At 36.8% G+C, this 21,729-nt stretch overlaps 1 protein-coding gene across 6 annotated transcripts in view; it reads left to right on the top strand.

Annotated features, from left to right (window-relative positions):
- The window catches only part of USP3 (ubiquitin specific peptidase 3), a 237,012-nt gene that overhangs the window by 150,124 nt on the left and 65,159 nt on the right, over positions 1-21,729 (top strand). For 4 of the 6 annotated variants that reach the window (XM_057722739.1, XM_057722738.1, XM_057722743.1 and 1 more), the window contains 2 exons: positions 11,015-11,075; positions 14,718-14,849. In XM_057722739.1, coding sequence (XP_057578722.1) covers positions 14,821-14,849 — 29 coding nt within the window. In that variant the 5' untranslated portion in view covers positions 11,015-11,075; positions 14,718-14,820. Of the gene's footprint in view, positions 1-11,014; positions 11,076-12,018; positions 12,137-14,717; positions 14,850-21,729 lie in introns of all 6 variants that reach the window. The other 2 variants (XM_057722740.1, XM_057722742.1) reach the window with 2 other exon arrangements.

The following is a 21,729-nucleotide window of genomic DNA, read 5'->3' on the forward strand; positions in this document are numbered from 1 at the left end:
GGGCGTCTGGTTAGGATGTGGGGTCTTGATCCCAGCTACAAGGGCTGGGATCAGACGTTGCTGATAGGGTGTGATGGGGGTCAAGTCAGGCTGGCTGAGGAGTATGTCAGAACTCTTAGGGTAAGGAGAGAATGGGAAACAGAAACGGAATAGGATATTCTCAACTCATAATTATTCAGAGTCAGTTTTTCAAATTCAGCCTTCAATAAAATGTGAGGTTTCCCAGAATGCTTATTAAGGAACATAATCCACAGAGGCAAAAGGAATGAAGGATAAGGCTTTGTAGCTTTTAATGAGGAGAAAAGAAATTCCTGCAAGTGCCAATGACACTTTCTTAAGAATCTTTATTAAGAATTTGGGGTTGCTATGGGAATAGTGGCTTTGAGATTTTTGAAGGTCTTTTTTGTAACACAGGACAACATTAGGAGGGATGTTTTGCTTAAGAATTAGGTTGTCTTATGGTATTGACAGCCACATCTGGGTTTAAAATATTGATGGGATACAGAAAGAGCCAGTCCAAAGGGTGATTGCAGTTTAGTTGATGATAGACTGCAATGTTTTTACTGTCTTACTACCTCTGTTGCAGAGGGGATAGTCTAGTCTTTGGATAGTTTTATTCCTGTGGGGTAGAACCTCTTGAAGGGTCTCATCCTCACGTCTGCTAAACAACAATGCCAGTCATTCCCGTGAGTCATTTGGCAAGGGTGAATAATAGATACTATCGCTGATAGCCCTCCGTGTACGAGTGGTATTCTGGTTGTGTCTTTCTGCATAACAAACTGTCCTGTATCTTGGTGGCTTAAAACAACCATTTTATTTTGGTTATGATCTTGTGGGTCAGAAATTCAGGAAGAACTTGGCTGGGGCTGTCCCAGCTGGAGTACCTGAAGTTGGGGCATCCACTTCCACAAGGGCTTCTTTTATCTATCTATCTATCTATCTATCTATCTATCTATCTATCTATCATCTATCTATCTCATTTGGTTGTTCTGGGTCTTAGTTGCGGCCAGCGGGCGCCTTAGTTGCGGCATGTGGGCTCTTTAGTTGTGACATGTCACCTCTTAGTTGACCTCTTAGTTGCAGCATGCATGTGGGATCTAGTTTCCTGACCAGGGTTTCCAAACCCAGGCCCCCTGCATTGGGAGCTTGGAGTCTCAACTACTGCGCCGCCAGGGAAGTCCTCCACAAGGGCTTCTTAACTCATGTGTCTCGTGCCTCTGTGCTCCTGGTCTCTGTTTCTGTCTTTCCCTGCCATCCCCCATGGTGTCATATTCTGCAAGGTCTCTCTGTATGGTTTGGGTTTCTCGTAGTGTGTTGGTCTCAGGGTGATTAGGCTTCTTCCATGGTGGCTGGCTTCCCCAAGAGCAAGCAATAAAAAGAGGAAGCTCTCAATTTCTTAAAACTTAGACCTGCAAATTGACACACAGTCACTTCTGCCATATTCGGTTAGGACACTGACAGAGCCTGCCCAGATTCAAGGAACGAGGACATAGACCTGCCACTCAATGGGAGGAGTGTTAAAAAATTTATGGTCATCTTTAATTTATCATAGGGCCATTAAACAGAAAGGAGAGTGGTTATGAGAAATACTGAATTGTGACTACCAGAAAACAGTTTACTTATCTGATGATTCAGGACAGATTAACTGATTGCCAGCCTTGAACAAGAATGGGACTGAGGCAAGAAAGAGCTGCCAGAGGAGGAAGGTGGAAAAGATTCTCATGGGGCAAAGTAGAAAGGCACCAAGATAAGTTTTACTTCACAGTTGCCTTCCCTGCCGTGGCCCTGCACTCTTGGCTCCATGGTCTTCTGTGAGCCCGAGCCTGCCACTTCGGATCAGTTTGGATTTGGTGCTCATGCTTGGTCTCCTCTTCCAACATGCGGAGCTCTGCTTAATCTCCCAAGCCCTGTATTGGCTCACTTCTTTAACCGTGGGCACGGCCTGTTGCTTTGTAAGAGAATTCTCTTGTTTCCCTGTTCCCTGGAACCCAGTGCCCACTCCCAGAATGAGCAGCAATGATTTTGGCTACACTCAGGCCTCTTTGGCACCTTTGGCAGTTGCTTAGTATAGCTGGATTTCTTCTTTTCTGGCCTCCGTGATGGCCCGGTTCCTGCTTTCTTTATGTGACCTTACCACTCCTTTCCCCAGTAATTTCAGAGAATTCAAGTTGAAGGTAGAAGAGACTTCAGAACTTTTAGCATAGAATAGGCTTGTGAGTATATGATTCAAAGAGCATTTATGGTATAAAGAAGATTATATGCCTTGCTCTAAACATCTAAGAATATATCAGTTGGAGAGTAAGCTGAGCTAGTCCTGGAGTATATTTCTTCTTGTATATGTACTGGAATATTTATAGAATTTTTATGATAATTCTGCCCTAACCTCCAATTTCAAGAGGAATAACACTTTTACTATTGATGATTTTATGGAGAGAGTGTGTGTGTGTGTGTTTTGAATAACAGCTGCAAATATTTTTTCATTGATCATATGTTTACAAACCTGTAGAGTTGTAGTCTTGGATTTGGGTTTCACTTGCCACTCATGCTTAATAATTTAGAATAAGTGTATTTCATTAGGACAACTTTGTAATACCAGTATCTTTAAATTAAAGACATTTAAAATTTATTTTTGTATAATACCAGTATCTCTTTTTTTCTTTACTTTTTTTTTATGGTAAAATACACATAACAAAATTATCTCAAAGATAACTGTGTATCTTAAAATATGCAGTTCAGTGGTATGAATACATTCATAACATTGTGCAACCATCACCACTATTCATATCCATAGCTCTTTTCATATTGCAAAATTGAAACTCTGTACCCATTAAACAGTAACTCCGTATTCCCTTCTGCCCCCAGCCCCTGGCAACCACCATTCATTCTACTCTCTATCTCCAATTTTGACTACTCTAAGTTCCTCATAAAAGTGGAATTATACAATATTTGTTTTTCTGTGACTGGCTTCTTTCACTTAGCATAATATCCTAAAGGTTCATCTATGTTTTAGCATATGTCAAAATTTCCTTCCTTTTTAAAGACTGAATACTATCCCCTACTATGTATATATCACATTTTGCTTATCTATTCATTCATTGATGGATACTTCCGTTGCTTCCACATTTTAGCTATTGTGAATAATGCTGCTATGAACATGAGTATGCAGATATCTCTTTGAGATTCTGCTTTCAATTCTTTTGGGTACATACCCAGAAGTGGAATTTCTGGATGATATGAATACCAGTATCTTTAAATTAAAGATATTTAAATTTTATTTTTATTATAAAAGAAGTAATGCTTTCTGAAAAAATTCAAACAGTATAGTTGAAAATAGGTCCATATGGCTCTAATCCCCCATCTCATTCTTTTTACATGACCATTAACAGTTACTATATACCCTTCTAGATTTCAAACAATTTATATAGCATATACATAGAAACACATAGTATGGAGTCTTTCTAAAGCAAAAATGACAACCCTCTGGACTTAACTGCTTTGCAGCAGTCAATACTTTCAAATACTGAGTTTGAGTTCCAGTTCTGTCACTTACTAACTTAGCAAGGTATATAACTTCTCTGTGCCTCAGCTTCCTTATCTATAAAACAGACCAAATAATAGTACACACCTCATTGGACTGTAGAGGATTTTTTTTTTTTTTTTTTGCTGCATTGGGTCTTTGTTGCTGCGGGAAGGCTTTCTCTAGTTGCAGTGAGCGGGGACTACTCCTTGTTGCGGTGCATGGGCTTCTAATTGCAGTGGCTTCTCTTGTGGAGCACAGGCTCTAGGCACACAGCTTCAGTAGTTGCAGCACTCGGAGCACTCGGACTCAGTAGTTGTGGCGCACGGGCTTAGTTGCTCTACGGATATGGGATCTTCTTGGACCAGGAATTGAACCCATGGCCCCTGCATTGGCAGGCAGATTCTTTTTTTGTTTGTTTGTTTTTTGGCTGTGCTGTGTGGCATGTGGGATCTTAGTTCTCTGACCTCTGACCAGGGATCGAACCTGTACCCTCTGCAATGGAAGCGCAGAGTCCTAACCATTGGACTGCCAGGAATTCCTAGAAAGTTGATTTTTTTTAATCTTTTTTTTTTTAACTTTTTATGGTTTATTTATTTATTAATTTTTGGCTGTGTTGGGTCTTTGTTGCTGCTCACGGGCTTTCTCTAGTTGTGGAGAGTGGGGGCAACTCTTCACTGCAGTGCGCGGGCTTCTCATTGCCGTGTCTTCTCTTGTTGCGTAGCACGGGCTCTAGGTGCGTGGGCTTCAGTAGTTGTAGCACATGGGCTCAGTAGTTGTGGCTCACAGGCTCTAGAGCACAGGCTCTGTAGTTGTGGCCCACGGGCTTAGTTGCTCTGCGGCATTTGGGATCTTCCCACACCAGGGCTCGAACCCCTGTCCCCTGCATTGGCGGCAGATTCTTAACCAGGGAAGTCCTTGTAGGGGATTAAATGAAGTAATATTTATAAAGTGGGGCAATAAGGTGCAGTTGTGCTTGTCATGTAGTATGTACTAGATAAATAATAAATAGATAAAAATGAACTTACTCTTTTTTTTAAATTTTATTTATTTATTTATTATTTTTGGGGGGGTACACCAAGTTCAATCAACTGTTTTTATACACATATCCCTGTATTCCCTCTCTTCCTTGACTCCCCCCCCTCGATTCCCCCCCACCCTCCCTGCCCCAGTCCTCTAAGGCATCTTCCACCCTCAAGTTGGACTCCCTTTGTTATACAACAACTTCCCACTGACTATCTATTTTACAGTTGGTAGTATATATATGTCTGTGCTACTCTCTCGCTTCATCTCAGCTTCCCCTTCACCCCCCGCCCCCTCCCATACCTCGAGTTCTCCAGTCCATTCTCTGCACCTGCGTCCTTGTTCTTGTCACTGAGTTCATCAGTACCATTTTTAGATTCCGTATATGTGAGTTAGCATACAATATTTATCCTTCTCTTTCTGACTTACTTCACTCTGTATGACAGACTGTAGTTCTATCCACCTCATTACATATAGCTCCATCTCATCCCTTTTTATAGCTGAGTAATATTCCATTGTGTATATATGCCACATCTTCTGTATCCATTCATTTGTTGATGGGCATTTAGGTTGCTTCCATGTCCTGGCTATTGTAAATAGTGCTGCAATAAACATTATGGTACATGTTTCTTTTGGAATTATGGTTTTCTTTGGGTATATGCCCAGGAGTGGGATTACTGGATCATATGGTAGTTCTATTTGTAGTTTTTTAAGGAACCTCCAAATTGTTTTCCATAGTGGCTGTACCAACTTACATTCCCACCAACAGTGCAAGAGAGTTCCCTTTTCTCCACACCCTCTCCAGCATTTGTTGTTTCCAGATTTTGTGATGATAGCCATTCTGATCGGTGTAGGTGATACCTTATTGTGGCTTTGACTTGCATTTCTCTGATGATGAGTGATGTTGAGCATCTTTTCATGTGTTTGTTGGCCATCTGTATGTCTTCTTTGGAGAAATGTCTATTTAGGTCTTCTGCCCATTTGTGGATTGGGTTATTTATGAACTTACTCTTTAAAAAAAAACACGCTGTGAATATTTTCCTGTGGGTTGCTAATTTTTTAGAGTGTTGCACTTTAAAAGCTCTGTGTGTTGTTGGAGGGGGTGGTATCCTGAGTTTCAGTGTTGGAGCAGCATGTTTGTCTACACTGGTGTTGAACAGCGATTCATACACTTCCTGCCTTCGCTGTTGCAGTGAGCTGCTGTTACTGACGGGCATTGCGGTGGGAATGTGTTTGCCTCTCAGGGGTTGTAGGAACAGGAGAAAAAGCCGAAGGCCATTGATTTAGAAAATTATACTACATTAGCAATTAATCTTTTTGTTAAGCCTTTTAAGAAAATTAGGAGGAGAGTGGAGTTGGAAGGATCTTATCTATAGGGAATATGATTAATCTATTTTTTGCTTTATGTTCTTTGAATAATTTTATACTTAGAGGGGACATGCTCATCACCTAGTCTTCATTTTACAATGAAGAAATAGACCCAGAGTAGCAGTGGTGTTCTCAGTTCTGTAGCTAGTAGTGGTAGGGCCAGGACTAGAATCCTGAGCATCGGGTCCTCACCTTTCTGAATTCTTAAGAAGCTCAAGGGCCTCCTTGCCAGTTGAAGCAACTATCGAATAACGGATGCACTATAAATGGCGTGCCTGTCCGTGCTTTGTGCTTGAACTGTTTTGCGTGTAGAGATGGTGACTAAGTTGTGTTGTAAGCACTGGTGCATGGTGTTTTATAAAAAAAAATGTACAATTCCAGAATTGTTGATGGGCCTCGAATATCAAATGTACTCTGTTTCATTAGATTCTATGTAGTGAATACGATCAGCGGGAAGAAATTTATATTCAGTGTGGGTGCCGTTTTGTCTTCTGAACACAACCTAAAAATATTTGTATGTGAGTAGGCCCCTTTAAGCACAGAACTCCCTAGTTTTCTGCCCTTCTTTGTCTCTTGGTAAAGGAGCAGACTACTCTTCCCTTCACAGGAATAGCAGGGAGTAAAGCCACTTTGGTTTGTAGATCACTTGGATGCCTTCCCTCTGCCTTTGTGCTCCATCAGTTGTCACTTCCTGGTTTCCAGGCGAGTTAAAGCTTTTGGGGGCTTTAGGAGGAAGCCATGAATGTGAGCATGTTTTAGAGGCTGAGGCTCCCCCACCTCTCTCCCCTGCCCAGCATGTGTCAAAGCTTCTACCTTGTGGAGAATGGCCCTGGCTCAGGAGAGGATCGAGATTCTCCATTCCTCTCAAAGGGGTGCTGCTGCCGACTTGCAGAGCTTGTGGCCGAGGGTGAGAACAGTGCCAGAGGAGGGTTCTGAGGCTGTAACAGCAGGAGGAGAGTAAAGGGAGCGAGATAGTACCAGCCCCCCAGGCTGAGATGCCCAGGAGCTGAGAAGAGGAAACCTGAGCTCAGGTTTGGAAGAATCTAGGCAAAGGGGACACATTGCTAGAGGAGAGTAACTTTGAGGAAATTTCATAATCTGAGTGAAAGAAGACCAGACTTCTGTTTATGAGGTCCGGTCTCCCTGCTTTGGCCACGTGTAGTAGTGTGAGAAATACACTGCATGGCTTCCTTGCCCTGACATCACCTTGAAGTGTAATTAGGCATAATAAAAAGAGCCCTTATTTTCAGACTTATCTTTTTGAACTTCTATGTTTCCATCCTTATTATTCTCTTTTTCTCAAGTGTCAGCACTTAAGATTTAAAACTAAAACCCTTCAGTTTAATATTTTTATGTTTTGCTGAATAGATAGTATATTTACAGCCTGAAAACATTTTTTATTGACTCTGTATGGTTTCATTTTATATATACACACACAATATAGTATTTCAGTTTTGTTATGGTTCTTGTAGAGTTTTATAGAATAGCCTGCAAACCTCTAATGCAGCTTCCATGGGAAATGTGTTCATCCTACAGATAAACTTGAAACCCATCTGTCTATACATTGAGAATACCTTTTATAATAAGGTATGTCCCCTTAAGGTGATTAAAATAAATGATTTTAACATTATTTCAGGTATTGTTTTTACTCATGCTATGACCTGTTCTATTTGTAGCAATAATTGAGAGTGTAAAGCCAGTATTTTTCCTTCTATTTTATAACTGTCTTGGGTACATTAAAGTTTTATATTTTGGAAAAGATACATATACATAGAATGAGTATTCCCCAAAGCAGTGTAATAAATAGCTTCAGAATGCCCCATAATACCCTATCCTCTGTAGTTTCCTAGCCTTCAAATGTTCTTCTGGTGTAAAACTATTAAGCCCTCAGAGACTACTGTTATTTCAATAGCCAAGACCAGCTGTCTTATCACACATTAAGTCTTAACTTTCTTATTGTAAATATTCATTATAGGAGAAATTTGGTTTCTTAACTTAGAAACCAATTTTTTGTTTTGAGATTTGAAAAAGGCACAGTCACTTGTTTCAGATATTTTTGAAAGACAATACTGTTTAATTTCCTTTCTTTCTTTTTCCTCATCCCTGTCTTAAGCACCTATTTAATTTGTTTGTTTATTCATTTAATCGAGGTGTAATTCACATAACATAAAATTAACCATTTACTTATTTATTTAATTATGGCTACACCATGTGGGTTGTGGGATCTTAGTTCCCTGACCAGGGATCGAACTTAGGTCCCTGGCAGTGAAATCACCAAGTCCCAACCACTGGACCACCAGGGAATTCCCAAAATTAACCATTTTAAAGTGAACAGTTCAAGTCAGTGCATTTAGTACATCTACAACTACCACCTCTGTCTTGTTCCAACACATTTCATCAACCCAACATAAAACGTATACCTATTAGGCAGTTACTCCCCATTCCTTCTTCCCCTCAGCCTTAGGGTATCTTTTTTAAATTTGAAATTAAGAAACTAATAAAACTTTGAGGTAATTGAGATTTTATAAGGCTAGATTTAGAGTATACTGTTCTAATTCAGTAACTTGAAGAAATACATTTAATATACTACTAGTGGAAAAAATTAGATTACAAAATTGTATGTGCTTTTTGCCCATACACACACTTTACAACCATCAGGGGGAAATGAACACTTGGTAGGAAACACCAAAGTAACAGTGATTTTGTTCTAGATTTTCTTCCCCGCATTCAAAGGAGGGGGAAAAATCTTCCCATAATTACACAAAAAACAATAACCTCTAAATGGTTAAAAACTTGGGCCTAAACTTACTATTATAACATAATTACTTATTTCAGATAATATTAAACTTCTTTCAGATTGAGTACAGTGTTTCTTAGAATTTGCTAAAAGTAAAAGATTTGCTGGAGGAACAAAACTATATAATATTTGTAGTTTTTTAATCCTTCAAATTATATTACAGACCAGGAATATATGTTTCAAGTAAACTGTGTTCGAATTTATTTTTCCTTTTAAAAGTATACCTTATAGGACTTTCTTTTTCAGACTATAAAAGTCATATTTTTGTTGATGTAAATCAAATACCACAGGGGTGTACAAATAAAAAGCCAACAGGCTCCCGTCACAATAGTCTTCTCATGTACCTGCCTAAAATAATTGTTGTCAGCAGTTTGGCTTTCTTCTTATTAGTCTCTGTGGTGTGACTTACATGCACGTACAACAAAACTGGACCCAGCTGAGTAAAGAACCAAAATGCCTGCAGGATGGCCCTAGCAGTTAATGTAATGCACTAAGGAAAGATAAGGCGCTTGGCTAACTGGAAGGGGATTTTTACCACCAAAAGCTTTCCTATTCAAAAATAGTTAGAGCCCTGTGCCAGGCAGAAAGGCAGAGTCCCTTGGGCAGTATATCCCTGTACTCCCCTATTCTTCCTCGCCCTCTCCTCCCCTCCCATACAAATATAGAATGAATGTATGTCAGAGATTTATTTAACTCATTAATAAGGGAACCAGTGGGATGGTAAAGCTGATTCCAAGGGCATTTGAGGAATTGAGTGAATGTAGACACTGAAGAATGAATACTGAAGTAAATTGCTAGGCTAGATATAGAATCGATTAATGTCGTCCAGGGTAGTAAAACCATAGCCCTTGGAGTCTACCGGACAGATATTGTCTCTACCAAATGAAAATCTATAAGTTTACCTGTAACTCCATAGAATTTGGTTCCTAATCAATAGTAAACAGCAAGTTAAACAGTAGTATTATAATTAAATATCTTTGGGATATTCATTGTACAATGTGTTTCATTATACATTGAAAGGACTTATAGTTCTTGATTCACTTTATTTCCAGTTTTGGCTAATTTTTCTTAACAATGAGAAAGGCCAGTTGTGGTGTATGATTAGACAAGACCAGCATAGATCTTGGAGAAGAGCTTGGTATCTTAAACTAAGAAATTTAAACTTTGTTTCAACAGTTGTTTACTGAGCATATACTATATGCCAGGCAGTGGATTTATTATAATCCTGAGTGTCTGGTTGTGCTGTCGTGCCCCTCATGCCCCTACGAGGCTGACTAGTGGTTCTCAAGTGGTTGTATTAGGGAATCACCTGGGAAGTTGCTTTTCTCAAAACAGACATGCTCTTTTGTCCTTCTGTCCCCACTCCAGTGCAGATGTCTCTGCCTGAATAGAATATATGTGTTTTGTAAAAGCTTGTTCCAAGTGATTTTTATATCCCTTCCCTTTTAAAATCATTGTTATGTTTATTGGGCTTAAAAAATTTTAAGTAAACAGCAAGCAAAATTATAATCAGTATTTTAAAAGTTTTCATACTCCCTTTGCCTGCCCCATCCCTATAATTCTCAAACTAAAGTAATTAATGTCCTGATTATACCCTCGGCAAGAATTACATGCAGTTATCATATTTAAAATTATATTTAATGCATCTGAGACATTAATTTGGGAAGAACTGGGCTTAGTCCTCCAAATTGTATCCTTAGGTTATGCCTCTCACTACATAAACTGAAAGAGTTGTCATTTACAGTAGTATATGGTCTGTATGGTAAAGACGTGATTAAAAAAATTAGACTTAAAAATGGTTTTCTTTTTTTTGAAAGTTTTGTCTTTTTATTTTTATTTATATTTTGACCGCACCATGTGGCATGTGGGATCTTAGTTCCTCAACCAGGGATTGAACCCGCACCCCCAGCATTGGGCACTCAGAGTCTCAATCACTGGACTGTCAGGGAAGTCCTTTAAAAATGTTTTTAATGAGAAAATAGACTGTCCTTAACTTGTCAAAGACTGTAGTAAAAAGGAATAACTAATAAAGGAAAAAAGTATTTAACTTGTGGTTAAACTATTTGAGTTGAGTCAACAGTTAAAATGAGCAGCTGTTGTGGACATGCGTTTAGATTCTTTTCGGTATAACTTTAATTAGGCAGCCATCTTGTGTAAATGCACTCACAAAGCCAGGATTTGTGATTTCAGGACACCTGAGCAGCCACGGAATTTATAACTTGATCACAGGATGTGGTGTTACAGATTAGGGGAGAAACTGGGAAATCACATGATACAATTGGTATATTGTGTATTTTTCTTTTTATTAGTGTGCCGGTCCAACAAAAGCCCCTGGGTCTGTTTGACTTGTTCAAGTGTCCACTGTGGAAGGTAGGTGACATACTTATTACTTCACTACCCAACTTGCTTTTTTCAGTTTACCTTGAAGCTTTATGTCAAAGTTTTATTGATTTGGATTTATTTAGCACCATTGTTTAATCATAGTGTGTATGTAATTCTCTGTAGGGCTTCCCTCTCCTAATAGAACCCCTTTGAGCAGTGATGGAACTGAGGAAAATCTGGGGGGGGACCCCTTTATATTGATACTCAGAAGAATTAATTTGATGATCAAGACAGGCTACTAGTAATATTTGATGGACATGTGGCCAATTTTGTTTCATCTGTTACCAATCCCATCACTACCTTTACTGACTTTTGAATCAGATCCCAGATATCATATCATTCTTCTGAAAACAAAACAGATAAAGGAATTCCCTTGAAAATGGTCTCACTGTGGAGTTTGTTATTTATGTTAAGATGTACCAAATATTTCATTGTTCCATTAAGACATTTTTGCTTTCAAGGGACTTAACACTCCCAAACCCAGTTCAAGCCTGAGCATTTCCTCCCAATTCTTGGCTTCAAAATGATGTTACTTAAATATTAAATACTTTAGTAACTCTTTCATCTAACACAAACTCATATAAATATCAAACTGTGTGCCTGGCAGTAGCACATTTATTTCTGTGGCTCTTTTAGCTTAGAAAATCTGCTTTGAATTTACTTCAGAAGTTAGTAGCTTAGCAGCAAGGAGATGGGAAATCATGCTAAGTCACACAGGCTTAAATCTATATTGTTTTTATTTGGATGGTTTTCCCACTGTTATTTGTAAACCCTCATCGCATGAAGAGAGCATCTTTGTTCAGTTAACTTTTGATTTTTCACATTTTCAGTCCTGGAATTGAGTATATTTTTCCATGTGCACTTAAGAGTACTTTTGGAGAATGTTAACTGCATATCTTAATTGTGGTTGTTGTGGTTTTGAAATCTCTAGGATTTGGGGAACCTGAAAATACTTTGTACAGATAACATTTTTTTTTTAAAAAGAAGAAAAGTAGAAGCACTTAAATTCTGCACTTGAAGAGACAGATTCCTCTCCTAGATTTTGAGAGGTGAGAATTATAATGCAATAAAATTTATATAGTTCTGTCCTCCAGTTGTCTCATAGTGCTCTACAATCTAAATCTGGAAGGTCATATGTCCACAAAAAGACCTGACAAACTCTCAAAAATTGGAGAGATTAGTGTTCTTAATAGAAAGCAAGAAACAGTTCTCTAAGTAAGTATTGGAAAAATAAGTTGAAAAATTTCTAGGCTCTGTAGGTAGTATGTTTCCAATTGTAAGCAATCTTAAACTTAGAAATTTGACGTGGTTTCAGAGAAATATGATTAAGTAGATTACACAGTTAATGAGAGTAGCCTGCATTTGGATCTTCATTTTACATAGCTGATTGGCTAATTTTCTTTTATCATGTAATCCTGGGTGTCGATTGCCAAGAAATCTGATTGTTTTAGTAATTTAGACCACTTATCTGTAGGGGAGTCTTAAATTGAATATTCTTTCAACTAGGAAATACAGTTTCTCAGTAGCGTATTTGAGTTATATATCCTATTGGTCCTCATGACACCATTCAGTTGTTCTAATTTCTGTGATTTTTGTTAAAAAAAAAAAAATCTGTGACAGGTTTATTGACACTTTTCCTTTTTAGACCAAAATCTGAAATCTAAAACTAGATGAGGGGAACATTTATTTTTATGTTAGTTTATACATGACTGTTAACTTCTGACATGTATTTGAGTATTAGCCAAAACATTGCTGGTCTTAATGTCAGGAGTAATACACTTCTTACTTTATCACTGACATTTATTACAGTATCCATGTAAATATCTAGTACATTTGGAAGCTACAGTATGGTGGCTAAAGGAAATATATGTATTATGTACAGATGATCAGTTTTCAAAGACTTGAAAGAGGTAATGCCTTTACTGTTTTGTACTGCCTTTTATTGGATTCTGGGGGTATTCCTCATTATAAATATTACTGTTTTTTTCATGACACAGTATGAAAACATATAAACATAGGCAATTGAGCTGATTAGATATTGAACCTATAAGGTCCCTTGGAGTTTATCTTTTAGTTAAATATTGGGTGTTTTCTGACCTGTACAGTGTGTTATCTTGAAGTATATATTTAATATGATGACTTTCTAAGCAATTATGTTGCTTAGATTCTGAATGAATAGTAGTTAAGCATATAAAGGAAAATACAAGTAAAATAGTAGTTAACATTCATTCATTCATATATTTTGAGCCATGGATTTTTTAGTCACCTAACAACCCATGAGATATAAGTACTATTATCTCTGTTTTATAGATGCGAAGTAGATAGGTTAAATAACTTACCAAAACTCACCAGCCCAGCATGTGGCGACGCCTACTTTTAAACCCAGGCTGTCTGATTTTTCAGTTTATACTCTTTATTATTATTTTTATTTTAAAATTCGTTTTAGTCCACTTTTGTGAACAGAAGACCCTACACACAAGTCTTGGTTATGTTTATTACAGTGAAAAAGAGGGGGGGAAATGTGATCAGATTCTGAGTTGAGGGTAGTAGTGCCTGTGATACTTCCAGATTTCCTGAGGTAGAGAGGCTGGGCTTGGAGTTGATCCTCCTTACTTATCACAAACTACCCAGCTTTCCCCAAGGTACGTGTTGCTCCTTGTACAGTTAAGGCGCCTCATGACAAAAATGTCACCTTAGCACTCTGAGCAGGTTTATTTTGGTACTATTTAACGAGCATTTGTTTTGACTGTTCTGAATTTACAGTTAGGCCTTACCTTCTGTGAATTGGCTGCTTTCTAGGAATTGGGAAATTTTCGTTTTATGAGGGTCTTCAAGTAGTAGTCAGTTATGGCATTGTAGAATATTTAGGTGAAGGTATAGGTGAACCCTTATTTCAATTTCATTTTGCTTTTTGTGATAAAATGATTTATTAAATGAGTTGAAAAGTGTTAGAAAATTTTTATGACTATAGTCAGCCTTTGATTATCTTTGTCCCTGTAGTAAGAAATAACAGTTTATATAAACTTAAGATAATTTGTGTTTTGTTTGGATTTCTTTTAAACAAACCTATTTCCATATTAGTGGAGTGATTACTCAGGCATTCAAATAAAAGGTCTGAAGCCACATTGATGAGAAAGAAATGGAAGATTACCCTGTTTCTGTATCTGACTCATGTTTTTTATTAAGCAGCAACCTAAGCAGAGCCTATGGCCCTGTGGGCAGTGATTGAGTAATTTAGTTTGCAAAGCTTGTCTATGATAATAGCCTGAGTTGGGGGTTATAGCAGCCTGAGAAAAGCTTAAAAAAAAGAAAAAAGCTATAGCAAAAGTATCAGCAGAGGAGTTGATGAGTGATAATATCAATGGTATTGAAACTGATTTGCATAGATACTGCCTTTGCTTGCCTGGCCCTAGGCTTGTGTATAATTAAGAGTTGACTGTATTTGAATGCGAAAAAGGAGCGTATTTTAAGTACTCAGCTTAATAAATCACTAAGTGATAAATGCTCTTGCTAGGAGGAATTCTTTCTTATTCTGATTTGATAACCATCTAATCTTATTATCATCTCCCGCTACTTTAACTTCCAAAGCAGTATTTAGATTAAAATATATTTTCATTTGATTTTTGTAAGGTATGTGAATGGCCATGCAAAAAAACATTATGAAGATGCACAAATACCCTTAACCAACCATAAGAAATCAGAAAAGCAAGAAAAAGCTCAGCACACAGTGTGTATGGATTGCAGTAGCTACAGTACATACTGGTAAGTATTAATATTTTCTGAAAATGATATTCCTTTCCCATGTGTGTGCAAGTGTTTACTCGTCTTCCTCGCTCTTTCCCCTCCCCCCAGTCGCTAAGCCAGTGGGGACTGCCGTTACTGCCTTTCAGTCCTGCTGGGGTGCACAGAGGACTGGGGCTCTCAGAAATGCCTGTCCTTATTCATTCAGATGTAACCCTGCATTGCCCTTTCAACCTGTAGGCCTCCTCCTCTTTCCCATCCCACTAAGCTCCAAGGAGATGAAAAGTATCTGTTGTTGTTCATTATAATCCCTTTTCTTTTTCTTGTTTTGTTTTTAATTGAAGATAATGTGATAAAAACCCACATTCCTACTGTCTAGTTAACATTTTGTTACATAATCTTAAATTTGTAACGTCTTTGTTTAAAAAATTATTTTGATAGTCTCTCTTGTCCCAGCACAGTTCCACTCTCCTCTTCTACTCTGGACATAAACGTCAAGAATTTTGTGTGTTGCCTTTCAGGTGAATTTTTTTTTTTTTCAAGTATCACATCCTTTAAAAGGATATTGGAGGCCCTGTTCTCTCTTTGTAATATACTATACATGTCTGTTTCACATAAATGACAATAAAGTAAGCATTCTTCTGACTACTTAGAACAGGTTATTTAGGTTACAAGTGATGTTTAACAATCTGTATCCGTTTGGTGTGCCCAAAGAGTCAGTGTATTTTACAGCCTTAACTTCTTTGTGAAACAAATTTCTTTCCTTGACAAGTAAATGATGAATAATTCTTTATTGTTTTAATCATTTACTGAATTTGAAAGGTTTTTGACATTTAAAGGAAAAAAAAAAAAACCAAGCCATTTAAAGGAGCCCTTTTATTTTTGTTTTTGTTTTTGCCATACAGCCCTCGAATGTTACATGAAGGCAATACCAGGCAGGGATGGGGATTTAAAGTCCAAATATCGCTTTGATTCACACTTTCTAGTGAATTCGTGTGCTAATCCTTTCTACATCATCTTTAGTTGATAATTGTATTGTAGAAAGGTGTCCATCAAAAGGAAGAAAAAAAGGTCAGTGGCTTCCCAAGTTTACATTTTTACAAGTTTAACATTACTATACTGTGGCTATTGAATAAAACACTGTAAGGTTTAGTCCTCCAGATCACTACTATTTCAGTGATCTTTTGTGTGCAAATGTCCAGACCTGGAAGAGAGAGAAGCTAGAGGTAGATGAAGACGTCAATAAAAGCGAAAATCTTGGGAAGATTTTCTGAGTCTAGTGTTCAGTTTATTGTTATTTGCTCTCATAAAACACTCCTTCCTACAAAAATTAAGCATTAGCCAAGCTGTTAAAGTGTATTCATTAGTTTTTCCCCCTTTCCCTCAGGACACATATACTAGAATGACACAGCTACCTAATTGACAGAACCATGTGTTTCTGTAAGGTCGTTAAGTATTTCTCTTTAGACAGCAGGAATGAAGATCATTCCTGAGGTATCTTTCTCACAGTCATCATTGTAGGTCATGTCAACCTATATGCAGTAGATGTTGAAAACGTTCATTCTTGATTTTTAGTTAGCAATGTGCATGAAATGCTTAATGGGGAAGTTTGGAAATACAATTAAATCTCCGTATGCAGTGGGTTTTCTTGCTATTGGTAAGATGATGAGGAAATAGTAACTCTTTGAGGAAATGTAAAGAATTATCTTGGAATTTTCTTAATGGAGTGGAATTATATTCATAGTCTCTTTAAGAATATAGACTGTATACTTTAATGTATATTGCATTTTAGATAAATACCTTTATTAACTAGGACTGGAATTTAATTTGCTTTTTATTGGTACAGTGTGCTAAAGTACAAGTCATTTCATGGCCGCATTGGAATTCAATGGCAAATCTTGCACCTTGGGGAATACACACCATGGCAGGGGCTTCTTGGCCAATTGCCAGTCTTTTGTGTGAAGTTATACAGAGCTGCAAGTGTGTGGACACCCAGAGCTTCTGAAATGCAGGAAGGGAGCTGCAGCTGGTCACATAACCATCTCATTTGTGGGTTTAGAACAAAATGCCAGGGAATCATCCTGTAGCACTATACTGACAGCCTAAAAGGAAACTGTGATAGTGGAAAACTGATGAAGCTGTAGATCAAATTAACATTTTTCCCACACCTCACTCTGATTAAGAAACAAAAAAGGATTGCTTTTTCTGTGTGGGGTGTTTGTGTGTGTGTGTAATTTTGCATTGCACCTTAGTAATTTCGCTTCAGTTTGTAAATTTTCCTTGTATATAAATTTCTTGTGGTTAGACTGGTTGGCTTCAGAGGTAAAATATTGGTGTATTAGGTTTAACCTATTTGATTATTAATTGTTATGTTTGTAGTCAAAATATTTTGATTGTAGCTAATGTTAAGGTTCCTTTTCCATGTGCTCTGTCCTCTGAAGCCTCTAAGGCTTACAGTTTCTCTATCCTTATTTTCCCTTTTCCAAGAGTCCCTGCCTTGTCCTATCTTTGAATATCCTTTATGAAGTTATCATTGAACTGTCTGCACTCTGCCCCTCCCCCCACCCAGTGTAGCTGGATGTAATCTCTTCTAAACTCATAGTCCTTGGGATACCTGTAATTTCCTGCTGCATGTTAGTTATCTGTAAATGTCCTTGGGGACTACAGGAACCATATGTCAGATCTTTGTATCGTCCACAGTACTTAGTGGTGCTGAGTAGCAGTAGATAGATGTTTGAAAGATTGAATTTTGTTAACTGTTTTCCAAAAATGGGGAAGATAATAGCAGATCTATACTGTTGTGTCCTCCTGATCCTCTCAGAGGACTAAAGAGCTGCAGAACATTTTTCCTGAAAAAACCCAAATCACAGCATATGTGAGCTATTCCATTTACCTCCTAAGAGGGACACCCTTGCAGAGTAGGTCCTTTCACTCTGATATAAACAGGGTGTCCAGAAGAAGCACATATTAACCAAGTAGAACAACATAACATGGCTCATTATTTCAAAAGAGGAAAAGAAACACCAAAAAGGAATCATTTTGATTTGACACAAACCCACTCCTTTAGAAGACAAATGAAGATTTTAATAAAAATGAAAATCTCAAGATTTTCACACAAGGGCAAGTGTTCAGTTTATTGTGTGTTCAGTAATATTTCCTTTCCTCCCACCCCAAATTCCCTCCCCCAGTTAATACAAATGGAATTGTATGTGGTATACATTATTGTATCAAAAAAAACCCAAAAACAAAAACAAAGATTAATATTGAGAAGAAACAAAGATTAAAATTAGGAACTTTTATTTGACTTCTTATGTAGGTAGACATTTGGAGTTAATAGATTTTAAATACTTAAGTAATTTTTGACATCTGACAGTCTTGTCAACTTATCAATAGCTGAATTTCTGAGAATTCAAAAGTGCGGAAGGAATATTAAAAGTAAATTACTACAATTTTTTCTTCCTAGCACGGTAATGTTTTAAAGCACTCCTTCAAACAAAGAAATATTATGAAATGTAAGTCAATTCATTTGTCTAGAAAAAAGACTTGTATTTTAGATTTTTAAACACCTGTAATAAATAGTTTTAATTAAAACTAATAAAAATAAAGCTTTTATTTGTGGGCTTAAAGTGGATGCTGAATCATTTTCAGAGGCAATTGTGATTAAAAATTAAAAAGGGGAAGATCTTTTGTTGACTATCCTTGTAAACTTTTGGGGCACAAATCTTCAGTGTTGTAAAGATTAGAGAACAGGGAGAATTTTGTTTATTTAAAAACAGTATTTTGAAGTTTTATTAAAAAGAAACTTTTCAACACATGATCTGAAAACAAAAGGTTGTTTCTTAATAAGCTGGTATTGTCTGCTTTTAAGAAAGTAAATGAGTTTTCTCTACAGGTATTCTTCTAATTTTCCAAGATTGGCTTAGTTGATGGCAGTGTATGAGAATTGAATAAAAGAGAATTTAAAAATAAGCTTGTTTTCTAAAAGAGTTCTTTGGATTTAACTTTTCTTGGTTTGAAATAGACGAAGTCACTGGAATATCAGCTTTCTTTCGTTTTTTGTTTTCTGTAACTATATCTGTCATTTATAATAAAACCAGCAGTCAAAGTTTGCTCTAGGTTTTCATATTATGATATTATCTATTATATAAGGGAAAGAAAAGGAATTTAAAACTTAATGACCAATTTGCCGTTGCCCTTTCTTGAGGGGTACTTTTTGCCTAAAAATTTTTTGTTTTTGTTTCCTTGGTATAGTATTATACATGACTTACTATATAAAGATTGCCTTAGAGCCAGTAGATTATAGGACTTGTTTCTTTACTGTTGCGTAAAAAAGTCAGGTTCATTTGTATGATTGCTTCTTGTTTCACATGGGTGAAGAATGGTTTGGTCTGGGAATATTTTCTTAGTACTTCAAAAGTATGATGTGGAGTAGCTTATGACTTGGGTAGCTTCAATAGCTCTAACAACAGGAATGGGAAAAGCTTTAGAATTTTAAAGCTGAGAAAGAGAGATTTTTCTTTGTTTCAAGTGTGGCATCTGTGCCATATAATATGGTAGCAGTTGAGCAATTAAAAGTGGCTAGTGGGACTGAGGAACTAAATGTTTTGTTTTATTTTATTTTAATGATTATGTTTAAATTGCCACATGTAGGTGGTAGCTACTGTATTAGACAGTGCAGCCTCAAACTATTACAATTTAACATTGAGTACATTAATATTATGAAACTTTAAAAACTTTAAGACAAAAATCTGATAGAAGCTCCAAAAAAAAAAAGTCAATTTCACTAACTGAAATAGTTGTAAATAAGTATAACATCAAGCAAATCTAACCCAGTAAGATGTGTCAAAAAGAAAAATTATGTAATTACTGAGTTAATTTCACAAGTCTGCCAACATATTCATTTTTAAAGGGAATCCCAGATTATTGTATCATTAGAAGCAAAAATACATTTATAAATAAACCATTTCTGATTTTTAAAAAACTACTAACATTGAAATAAAAGGAAACTATTACAATATGATAGTCCCCCCAGAATAAAGCAGACATCAAATGCAAATTCATGAAATAATAAAGCTATTTCCATTAACATCAGAAACAAGACAAATACTTCCTATCATTATTTCCATTATCATTATTATTAAACAGTGCTTTGGCAGTTCTAGCCATTGAAATAAGACAGAATAAGTAAATTATTGGTATAAATATTGGAAAAGAAGAACAAATTATCTCTTCTTTCAAATTATATAATGCCCAGAAAACTCAGGAGGACTTTAGTAGAAAGTGAGTAGAATTAATAATTAACTTTGAGATGGTGACACATGATAAATATATAAAAACTAATAGCTTTCTCTTCATTAGCAATAATTAATTAAAAATGGAAATGACCAAACAAAAAAACATTCAACATAATGACAAAAAATTATAAACTAAATCTAGGAATAAGTATTAAAGACACAAAGCAAAGATATAGATTCTTTGTGAAGAAGACATGGCATTATAAACAGTCCCTTTCCCCCTCAAACTTTCACCTTCAAAATTTTTCCTGGAGACAGGGTCTGATGAACATGATGGTCCTTGAATATAATGTGTACAGCATCCAGAAAAATCAGAATAGCGGATATTTTGCTTTTATTCCTAAATAAATATTCATTGAAAACGAGGTGTATGTTAGGGACCTAGTTTTTAGTGCAGTGGTCTCTAAAATAATGCATTTGAAGGTATGGGAAGAAAATATCAGAACTTTTATTAAAACTTTTTATCTGGGAAAAAAAAAAAGCTTTGGCTTATATTTAATATACCTACTGCCAGTGGTCTGTAGACTTGGTGGTCGTGTGTCATGAACTATATGCAGAATGTCCTGAATCAGCTTCAGGTGTGGTGTCTTCACCCTTGTTCACTTTTAGCATTGTGCAGTATGTTACAGTTGTTGTTTGCCTAGTTACATGGATATGTTTAATTTTACCAAAATCAACCCTCTTCAAATGGATACACATTTCAATTGATTTTTACAAGAAAAAAATCCTCCAAGATAATAACAGTAACAATAGTAACACAAATACTGGTGAACAAGGAAAAGGCAAACTGACATACACTTCTACTCTGAGCTCATCAAATATGTTACAAAGTAAAAATATTGGCTAATAAAAACACCGACTAATCAGATCTGACAAATTGGACAAAAAGTTTAAGAGACTGTGTGAAGTATGAGTTTATATCCATTATCATTAATGTCAAACCTCACTCTATGTGTATATTGTACTTTGAGATACTAGTTTAATAATGGTCTGAAGATATTGTGAATAACAAGACATTGTAAAAGTTTATTTCATCTCTAGCTCATTCTGAAATTTTTCTTTTTTATACTATATGCATATTAATTTAGATTTACTTGCATATGTAATTAGTACAGACATGTGTTGAGGGTAGTGGATGCTCAGTTTTGTGGCTTTTTTTAAAAATTTATTTATTGGCTATGTTGGGTCTTCGTTGCTGCACACTTGCTGCACACGGGCTTTCTCTAGTTGAGATGAGAGGGGGCTACTCTTCTTTGCGGTGCACGGGCTCCTCCTTGCCATGGCTTCTCTTGTTGCGGAGCACAGGCTCTAGGCGCGTGGGCTTCAGTAGTTGCAGCACGTGGTCACAATAGTTGTGGCTCACGGGCTCTAAAGCACAGGCTCAGTAGTTGTGGTGCACAGGCTTAGTTGCTCTGCAGCATGTGGGATCTTCCTGGAGCAGGGATTGAATCCATGTCCCCTGCATTGGCAGGCGGATTCTTAACCACTTCGCCACCTAGGAAGCCCTGTGGCTTATTTTTTAATCTGATTAGGAGCCATTGAAAATAATTTGAAAATTTTGTCTTAGCGGACTGATATTTTTGCCTTTTATAATTAGAGGGGGCATG

Source organism: Hippopotamus amphibius, chromosome 2 (assembly GCF_030028045.1).
Source record: "Hippopotamus amphibius kiboko isolate mHipAmp2 chromosome 2, mHipAmp2.hap2, whole genome shotgun sequence".
Classification (NCBI taxonomy): Eukaryota; Metazoa; Chordata; class Mammalia; order Artiodactyla; family Hippopotamidae; genus Hippopotamus; species Hippopotamus amphibius.